At 50.9% G+C, this 9,912-nt stretch overlaps 1 protein-coding gene across 1 annotated transcript; it reads right to left on the reverse strand.

Annotated features, from left to right (window-relative positions):
- Positions 1-5,000: 5,000 nt before the first annotated feature.
- TRH (thyrotropin releasing hormone) lies at positions 5,001-8,476 on the reverse strand. The gene is made up of 4 exons (XM_032262368.1): positions 8,065-8,476; positions 6,898-7,116; positions 5,728-6,215; positions 5,001-5,375 (listed from the first exon to the last, which is right to left on the reverse strand). Exons 2-4 carry the CDS (start codon positions 7,106-7,108, stop codon positions 5,316-5,318), a joined length of 759 nt encoding a protein of 252 aa, XP_032118259.1. The 5' UTR covers positions 7,109-7,116; positions 8,065-8,476; the 3' UTR covers positions 5,001-5,315.
- Positions 8,477-9,912: the final 1,436 nt, after the last annotated feature.

Genomic DNA, 9,912 nt, shown 5'->3' on the forward strand with positions numbered 1-9,912 from the left:
TTTTTTTTTTGAGACGGAGTTTCGCTCTTGTTACCCAGGCTGGAGTGCAATGGCGCGATCTCGGCTCACCGCAACCTCCGTCTCCTGGGTTCAGGCAATTCTCCTGCCTCAGCCTCCTGAGTAGCTGGGATTACAGGCACGCGCCACCATGCCCAGCTAATTTTTTGTATTTTTAGTAGAGACGGTCTCTCTCCCCTTTAGTTCTGCTCTGATCTTAGTTATTTCTTGTCTTCTGCTGGCTTTTGAGTTTTTTTTAATCTTACTCCTCTAGCTCTTTCGATTTTGACGATAGGGTGTTGATTTTAGATCTTTCCTTGCTTCTCATGTAGGCATTTATTGCTATAAATTTTCCTCTAGACACTGCTTTAAATGTGTCCCAGAGATTCTGGTACATTGTGTCTTTGTTCTTGTTGGTTTCGAAGAACATCTTTATTTCTGCCTTCATTTCATTGTTTATCCAGTCAACATTCAAGAGCCAGTTGTTCAGTTTCCATGCAGTTGTGAGGTTCTGAGTTAGTTCCTGAATTCTGAGTTCTAATTTGATTGCACTGTGGTCTGACTGTTATGATTTCCATTCTTTTGCATTTGCTGAGGAGTGATTTACTTCCAATTATGTGGTCAATTTTTAGAGTAGGTGTGATGTGGTGCTGAGAAGAATGTATATTCTATGGATTTGGGATGGAGAGTTCTGTAAATGTCTATTAGGTTTGCTTGGTCCAGGTCTGAGTTCAAGTCCTGGATATCCTTGTTAATCTTCGGTCTGGTTGCTCTGTCTAATATTGACAGTGGAGTGTTAAAGTCTCCCCCTATTATTGTGTGGGAGTCTGAGTCTCTTTGTAGGTCATTAAGAACTTGCTTTATGTATCTGGGTGCTCCTGTATTAGGGGTGTATATATTTAGGATCATTAGCTCTTCTTGTTGCATTGATCCTTTTACAATTATGTAATGCCCTTCTTTGTCTCTTTTGATCTTTGTTGGTTTAAAATCTATTTTATCAGAGACAAGAATTGCAACTCCTGCTTTGTTTTGCTCTCCATTTGCTTGGTAGATCTTCCTCCATCCCTTTATTTTAAGCCTATGTATATCCTTGCATGTGAGATAGGTTTCCTGGATACAGAACACCAATGGGTTTTGACTTTTTATCCAATTTGCCAGTCTGTGTCTTTTGATTGGGACATTTAGCTCATTTACATTTAAGGTTAATATTGTTATGTGTGAATTTGATCCTGCCATTTGGATGATAGCTGGTTGTTTTGCCCATTAGTTGACGCAGTTTCTTCATTGTGTTGATGCTCTTTACCATTTGGTACATTTTTGGAGTGGCTGGTACTTGTTGTTCCTTTCTATGTTAAGTGCTTCTTTCAGGAGCTCTTGTAAAGCAGGCCTGGTGGTGATGAAATTTCTGAGCATTGCTTGTTCATAAAGGATTTTATTTCTCCTTCGCTTATGAAGCTTAGTTTGGCTTGACATGAAATTCTAGGTTGAAAGTTATTTTCTTTAAGGATGTTGAATATTGGCCCCCACTCTCTTCTGGGTTTCTGCTGAGAGATCCACTGTGAGTCTGATGGGCTTCCCTTTGTGGGTAACCCGACCATTCTCTCTGGCTGCGCTTAGCATTTTTTCCTTCATTTCAACCCTGGTGAATCTGATGATTATGTGCCTTGGGGTTGCTCTTCTTGAGAAATATCTTTGTGGGGTTCTCTGTATTTCCTGGACTTGAATATTGGCCTGCCTTGCTAGGTTGGGGAAGTTCTCCTGGATAATATGCTGAAGAGTGTTTTCAGGCTTGGATTCATTCTCTCTGTCACATTCAGGTACACCTATCAAACGTGTACCTGATTAGATCTTTTCACATAGTCCCATATTTCTTGGAGGCTTTGTTCATTTCTTTTCACACTTTTTTCTCTAATCTTGCCTTCTCATTTTATTTCATTGAGTTGATCTGCAATCTCTGATATCCTTTCTTCTGCTTGGTCAATTTGGCTATTGAAACTCGTGTATGCTTCGTGAAGTTCTCATGTTGTGTTTTTCAGCTCCATCAATTAATTTATATTCCCCTCTAAGCTGTTTATTCTCATTAGCATTTCATCAAACCTTTTTTTCAAGGTTCTTAGTTTCTTTGCATTGGGTTAGAACATGATCTTTTAGCTCAGAGAAGTTTGTTATTACCCACCTTCTGAAGCTTGTTTCTGTCAATTCTTCACACTCATTCTCTATCCAGCCTGTTCCCTTGCTGGTGAGGAGTTGTGATCCCTTGGAGGAGGAGAGGCATTCTGGTTTTGGGTATTTTCATCCTTTTTGCACTGGTTTCTTCCCATCTTTGTGGATCTATCTACCTGTGGTCTTTGTGGTTTGTGACTTTCAGATGGGGTGTCTGAGTGGACATCCTTTTTGTTGCTGATGAAGTTATTGCTTTCTGTTTCTTAGTTTTCCTTCTAACAGTCAGGTCCCCCTACTGTAGGACTGCTGGCAGTCCACTCCAGACCCTGCTTGCCTGGGGATCACCTGCAGTGGCTGCAGAACAGTAAGGGTTGCTGCCAGTTTCTTCTGTTATCTTTGTCCCAGAAGGATACCCACCAGGTGTCAGCCTGAGCTCTCCTTTATAAGTTGTCTCTTTGGTTATACGGGTGTCAGGGAGCTGCTTGAGGAGACAGTCTGTCCCTTACAGGAGCTCAAGTGCTGAGCTGTGAGCTCTGTTATTCTGTTCAGAGCTGCTAGGCAGGTACGTTTAAGTCTGCTGCAGCAAAACGCATAACCGCCTTTTTTTCCCAGGTGTTCTGTCCCAGAAAAGTGGGGCTTTATTTATAAGTTCCTGTCATTCTGCTGCCTTTTTTCAGAGATGCCCTGCCCAGCAAGGAGGTAGCCTAGTCACAGTCTGGCAGCAGAGGTGTTGCTGAGCTGCCGTGGGCTCTGCCAAGCTGCTGTGTGAACCTCCTTGCAGTTTTGTTTATAAAGATATAGTTAGAACTGCCTCGGTCATGGCGGTCTGCCTCAGTAATGGCAGACAGTCTCTGTAATGGCAGGCTGTCTCTGTAATGGCAGACTGCCTCAGTAATGGCGGACTGCCTCAGTAATGGCGGACTGCCTCTGTAATGGTAGATTGCCTCAGTAATGGTGGACTGCCTTGGTAGTGGTGGACTGCTTCTGTAATGGTGGGCGCCCTTCCCCCAACAGAGTGGGACTGTCCTGGGTCCAGCTGTGCTTGCTGTGAAACTCTGAATCCAGAGTGTTTCAGATTGCTGGTCTTTGTGGGGGTGGGACCAGCCGAGCCAGATCACCTGGTTCCCTGTTTCAGCCCCCTTGTTTTCAGTTGAATGGGTGACTCTGTCTCTCAGGCATTCTAGTCGCCAATTGAAATGGCGCACAGGTACAATCACTCACAGGGGCAAAGGGAAAAACATTAAAGAGCTGGAGGGAGTGGGCTTCTTACTCTTCAAATGGTCTCATTTCTAAGGAAGAATCCACATCCTACAAATCAGTGAAGTTTGACAGCAGGAGAGGGTGGGATGTGTCCCTGGGCTTGGCTTCTCCACAGTCAGCTACAACTCAACTTTCCTCAATTGCAAATGGACATGGTAGCCTGGCCTCCTGGGCAGTTACAAGAAGCCAATGAGAAAGTGTCTGTGAACACTTAGCACCCAGAGAGCACTCTATGAGCAATCTCTATTCTTTTTAGAGGGACTGCCTTCAGAGGGGGTCTATGGGCAGAGGGAATCTTCTAGGGCCCACTTGCCCTAATGGTGACAGTGAGTTGGTTAAGGGCTTCCAGAAAGCAGCTAGGGGATATGGAGAGTCAAGCCCAGGGGGAAGGCCAGATCTACATACCTGACCTTGGGGCAGGACCCTCATCTCTGTGTTGGTTCCTTCATCTGAAAATGAGGAGGTATTGATTTCTCATTCATCAAATGCTCAATATGTCAGAGGGTTCTTAGGAGCACTGTGGGGAAGATGGTGTGAATGCATCTTGTCAACCCCAGACTCTCCTGTCTCTTCATTCCCCACCCCACCTGAACCACGAGCTCCAAAGGGGGAGGAGCTGGGTCTTGGACAACTTTCTTGCTCCCCACTCCCTCTGCCCCAGAAGGTGTCCAAAAGCTGTTTGTAGAAAAGTTGAAAAGCCCATTCATCCACCAAAGAGAGGGTCATCTAACTAGTTCAAAGTCTAAGGCTAAGGAGATTTGGGAGTTTAGTTTAAGTCAGAGGTTGCAAACTGGCCATGAGTGGGCCAAATTCATCTCAGACAAGTTACTTAATTTTTGGCTTCTTCATTAGTAAAATGAGCATATTAATATCTGGAATGACTGTCAAGGATTAAAATAATTAATATACACAAAATGTTGAGGACAGTGTCTGACACATAAGCGTGTATTTGTTTTATTATTATTAATATTATTATTAGAGTCACATGACATTCTTAAAGTCTTTGAATTCAAGTGTCTTCACATGACTTCCTCAGTTAACTCTAGTTCACACCACTCCCTCCTGTCCTGCCCCAAGCCCCAGAATATCTCTGGTTTGTGTCTCCTGACTGCAGCCTGGTCCTCTGCCCCCTTTGTTACTGTTGGCTAATAGGCTGTTTGGTAACACGGATTGTCAACAGAACCATGAAGATTACAGACCTGAGCCAGACCAGTTCTCCCCTCTTACCTCCCCTCTGACCACCACCCCCGCCTCCCAAATCAGGCAAACTCAAAGCAGGTCCCTGAGCTGGCCTCTCAGACTCATGGCTCCACCTCAGCCAGCTGTGTATCTTTGGGCAAACCCTTCCTCCTCTCCAGGCCTTAGTCTCCCCAGGAGTCAAATGGTCTCCAGAACCCCGTCCACCTCCAAAGTGTGTTCTGAAATAGGGACAGTAGAGAGGACTTGCCATCAGCCCTGGGTCCCTAATTCCCTCTGCAGCAGAGCTGGGAACTCTAGTGCCATCCCCTTTTAAACATCCCTCTCAATGCGAAAGAAGAATCCCATGTCAGTTGCGATAGAACAGCAACCACAGAGCTCCGTGATTATCTGGATGCAGGTTTTATTATCATTAGGGTGACTGTCATCGACAAGGGGAAGGGGCTTAGAGGGTTATATACAAACCACAATTCTTGGGCGATGTTTCAATATTCCCATCCATGTTTATCCCACAGCCACACACAGCGCAATGCCATAGGGTAGTCTCCTACATATGCATCTCCCAGCAGCTGTGGGTCAGGGCTCTACCCATCCGCAAAAGGATGCCCAGAAAGGGGAAGATACTGGGTCATAGGGATGCAGTTTATGCGTGGAGAATCCTGCCAGATGGAGTAGGAGATGGAAGCTGGATTTATACATCAACGCTTCAGTCCCACCCCACCCTCACTGGCTGCCCTCCCCAGGGGCTCCCTGCCCCACTTGGGGAGGCTTTGCAAGACACAAAAGGACCATCTTAGCCAGAGCTAAGGAAGGAGCAGGCCTGCGGGGGTGGGGGAGAAAGGGGTTCTAGGATCTGCCCCCTTGCCTGTGGTGCTAAGTGGGAGAATATGGGGTTTAAACTTCTAGGCTGATTTTCTCACATGACTAAAGGAAGCGGGCAAGGCCAGGGGCTGGGATGTGTGTGAATATGGGGCTGGGAGGGAGGGGCTCAGACTTATGGTTAGGGATCTAATGAGAGAATGCAGAGGTCATGAAGGGTGAGGCACACAGGGCTTGAGACATCCTTAGACCACAAACTCGACTTCAGGGGAAACTGGGTTCACTCCTCCAGGCCGCCCGCTGGCCAAGGTTCTGTTGCTTTTCCTCAGCTCCCTGGCTCCTGCTCAGGTCATCCAGGAGCCCCAGCAAGAGGACCGCTTGACCACAGGCTCCCTGGGGCTCACAGGAGCCTCCCACGGCCCTCTTGCCCGGATGTTGGCGTTTCTCAGCCATCAGCTCTTCCTTTCTCTCTTCCTCCTCCTCCTCTTCTTCCCAGCTCCTTTGAGCCTTGGGATCTGCCAGCCGTCTGCCTGGGTGCTGCCGCCTGGTGACAGCATACCCAAGCCAGGGAGAGCGCCGGCCAGGGTGCTGCCGCTTGTGCTGGGCTGCATCAACTGACCATGAAGCCTCATCTTCCCGTCGGCCAGGGTGCTGCCGTTTGTGGGGTCCCATAGCCCCCGCTTCTTCTTCTTCCTCTTCAACTCCCACTTCCTCCTCCTCCTCTCTTTTGCCTGGATGCTGACGTTTGGAGAGCCAGTCAGGTTGAAGGATCTGGGACGCTGGGGAGGGAAAGAGGTCAGTGAGGGGCCTCTGACCCCTGTAATAGGCAGGTGCCTGAGTGCTCACTTCAGCTCTCCTCCCAGGCAGGGCACATTTTCTGCAGCTCCCACTCAGTGGCAAGGTCTTGCACCTGCCCCTCAGGTCTCACAGATACACACACTCACACAACAGTCAATGGCATTGCCTCTGGGTTCCAGTCGCAGCTCTGTGGCTCCCTAGTTGGGTGACCATAGGTGTGGCCCTACACGACTCAGTTTATCTCTGAGTCTCAGTTTTCTTCTGTGTAAAATGGTAATTACATAGTTGTTAGGAAGATCAAACAGTGTGATAAAGTGTTTGAAGTGCTTAGAATAGTGTCTGACACAGAAGTGCCTAGTCAATAGTAATTCAAACTGTTACACACAAGGAAACTCTCTCCCCAGTACACAGAAGCTTCCCCATTGAGGGCCGGCTCTAAGTGAAACATTCCCAGCATTGAGAGAGGGGAGGAATCTGACCCCAAGGAATGGTCAACTCCAGACGGTACCCAGGTGCGTCCAGGGAAGGTTTCTGAGCTTTTGAAAGGCAGGAGGCTAGATGACCAAGCCTCCCTTCCCTTCTGCCTCCAGGCTTCCCCCACCCTCCCGGCAGCCTAGCCCGAAAGCTCCCCGCCACGCGCCCCCAACAGCCCCATCCACTCACCGGAGTGCTCAGCCTGGTCCCCCTGCTGCCGCAGGATGTTTTCCCGGAGGAAGAGGAGGCGCTCCACCTGACGCAGGAGGTCGTCCAGGCCGGGACGCTCCGCGACGGTCACCGTCTCTTGCTGGGCTGCCTCTGGCTGAGCACCGCCGCCGGGAACACCGATCAGGTTCAGGGTCAAAGCCAGGGCGAGCAGCAACCAAGGGCCAGGCATCGCTGCGTCTGGGATAGGGGACAGAGCCTGAGCGCCCCGAATCGCAGCACATCCCTCTCCGTCTCCCCCGACGCCCGCCAGGAACAAACCACGCACAGTTCAACCGCCCTCCCAGAAGCAGAACCACTGCTCCTTGTGCAGGAGCGGGAGCAGCGGCGGGGTCTGCCCGGGCTTTGCATCCACACCTGTTACCTCTAGGCGTTTTCGCCCCCACCGGTGCCTGTAATGCCTGCGCCCAGTTCTGCTTGCGGAAGGGAGGAGGCAGTGGGAACCTCATTGCTAGCGCCACCGCCACTGCCACCCTTCAACGTGACGCGGAGATGGGGAGCCAACACTGGGACTGCCTCGCCGGGAGTGCAACCACTGAGATTGCAGCGCCAGGCACAGCCGCGACGCTAACGGCTGCGTCCCCCCAAGACTGCCCCCAAGGTCCCCTTCGCCACACTGGAATTCCAAGCTCCATGGCCGACGCCCTCATTCCAAAGGGAAGGTCCCATTTCTAGCGCTAAGATTCGGGTTCTAAAGCTCCAAGTCTATTTGTAAAGCTATGATTCTATTTCTAATGCTAAGCTTTCATGACTAAGCCAGGAAGCCGATTCTAACGCTAAAATCCTAATTTCAACGCTAAAATTCTATTTCTAGCGTTGAGATTCGGATTCGAACTCCTAGGTTCTCACGCCGACGCCCTGAATGCCCAGTTCTGTCCGGTAGCGCCGGGGGAAGGGGGTACCGCGGAGCTCCCACCCTGCGCTCCGGACTCCCGGCACCTGAGTGCCCCCGCCGTGCCTCCCGTCGGGTCCCTGGCCGGCTCTCGGGGAGGACCCAGAGGTGCGAGCGCCGCGCCCACCTGTGCACCGGCCCAGCGCTCCAGGAAGCGCTTGGAGAACGGAAAGCGAGGGCGGGCAGAGAGGGCTCCCGGACGCAGCCTGCAGAGAGAGAGGGGTCGGGGCGGTTACCTGCCAGGCCTGGGCTCCACAAGATGGGTCCGGGATCCGGGGACTGGGAGTCCGCAGCGCTGAGGACCCCGGGCGCCAGCAGAGCGCTCTTCCGCGGGGCAGCAGCTTATATCTGCGCTAGGCGGCAGCTCCGGTGAGGTCAGCGGGGAGGGGTCGCGGCCGCCGGGAAGGGGCGCTGACGGCAGCGGGCCCCGCGGGACCCCGCCCGCCTTCCCGCTCCTCCGGAAATCTGGGGCGGGGACGGCGGGGACCCGAGTGGGGGCGCGGAGGCACGGGCTGCAGGATGGGACGCTGGCGCGGGGTCGTTTCTACACCGCCTCCAGGGGAGATCTGTTGACGAGAACACTCGGTTAGGGGGCAAAGGGACAGAGAGGTTGAGAGAAGCACATCAGTAAACAGAGGCGCACGAGAGACACAGAGGGCGAAGCAAAGACCGAGATCCACACGGAGACAGACGCATGGAGCAACACAGGGCAGACACATATGAAAGGGACACGGTCGCAGAGACCAGTGCAGAACGCACACGAGCGAGAGAAGGGCGCGAGAGAGAATGGGGGACAAGTGGGATTGGAGCTCTGTTTTTTTTAGAGAGATAGGGTCTGACTTTGTCCCCCAGACTGGAGGCAGTGGCGCAGCACAGCTCACTGCAGCCTCGAGCTCCTGGGCTCAAGTCATCCTCCTGCCTCGGCCTCCTGAGTCTCTGAGATTACAGGTGTGAGCTACCCTGCAGGCTCTGGGGTGCTAATCTTAACTGTGTCATTCCTGGCTAGTGCTTCTGCTTCTCTGGGCCTCGGTTTTCTCCTCTGTGCAATAGGAGCCCAGAGGACAGCTTTCAGAATTCTGAAACTGGTGACCTATAGGCTACAACCAGTTCACGGACAATTTCGATGGACTTCCATAGTGTTTTGAAAAAATTTGAATAATCAACATTTTAAAACCAAGGTAACTTAGAAAAAAAAATGTGGATTTTTGGTTTCTCTTGAAAATCTCTTGAAAAGGAGTGGGCCCACATTTCCTGCTGCCAACGGCCAGCTGAAGCTGAGCCTGGCTGTCCGGGCCAACACAGTCCCCACCACTCCCTAATGTCTCCCAATGCATTGCCCCTGTCACTGAGGAGGGACATTGGAATCTGCAGCCCCTGCACCAGAAATCTATTGGAGTTCACCCTACTCTGGCAAAGGAGGGGAGGAGAAGCAGGAAGGAGAAACACATGGTGCCAAGGAGCTTGTCCCCCAGTCAGTCCCCAGAGTCCCAGTTGTGAGACTGCCACATCTAACCCTGGTGACTGCCTCTATCTTGAAACTTTTTCAGACAGGGTCTCATTCTGCCACCCAGGCTGGAATGCAGTGGTGCAATCTCAGCTCACTGCAGCTTTGACCTCCTGGGCTCAAGGGATCCTCCCACCTCAGCCTCCCAAGTAGCTGGGACTACAGGAAGGCACTGTAATTTTTATGGCTAATTTTTAAATTTTCTTGTAGATAACGGAATCTCTTTATGCTGCCCAGGCTGATCTCGAACTCCTAGACTCTAGTGATCCGGCCCATCTTGAAACATTTAACAAGCACCCACTATGGTGTCAGGCTCCCTGGTAGGTCCTGAAGGCTAGAAGTGAATTAGGCTTAGCCCCAGCCTTCAAAAAGTTCAGAGTCATTGAGGGAGACAGGCTGAAAACCAGACTGACTCTGACAAGGAGTGTGCAACAGCTCACCTGCTGGGTGGCAAGCGGGCAGTTGGCAGTAGTTGGGGAGAAAACACAGTCACTGTGGAGGGTGATGTGGGCTAGGAGAAAAATCTAGATGCAAGGTAATGAAGCAAGGAATGCAGAACCGGAGCTACTGAGTCTGCCAG

Source organism: Sapajus apella, unplaced genomic scaffold, assembly GCF_009761245.1.
Source record: "Sapajus apella isolate SASKATOON/1434 unplaced genomic scaffold, GSC_monkey_1.0 scaffold128, whole genome shotgun sequence".
NCBI classification, from domain to species: domain Eukaryota; kingdom Metazoa; phylum Chordata; class Mammalia; order Primates; family Cebidae; genus Sapajus; species Sapajus apella.

What these genes read in the sequence shown, in the direction of transcription:
- TRH (XM_032262368.1), bottom strand. Translation starts at nt 7,108, where the DNA reads ATGCCTGGCCCTTGGTTGCTGCTCGCCCTGGCTTTGACCCTGAACCTG. An exon ending in GGACCAGGCTGAGCACTCCG is followed by an intron (nt 6,216 to 6,897) that starts GTGAGTGGATGG and finishes TTCCCTCCCCAG; the next exon opens with CGTCCCAGATCCTTCAACCT. An exon ending in ACCTTGGCCAGCGGGCGGCC is followed by an intron (nt 5,376 to 5,727) that starts TGGAGGAGTGAA and finishes AGCCTCCCCAAG; the next exon opens with TGGGGCAGGGAGCCCCTGGG.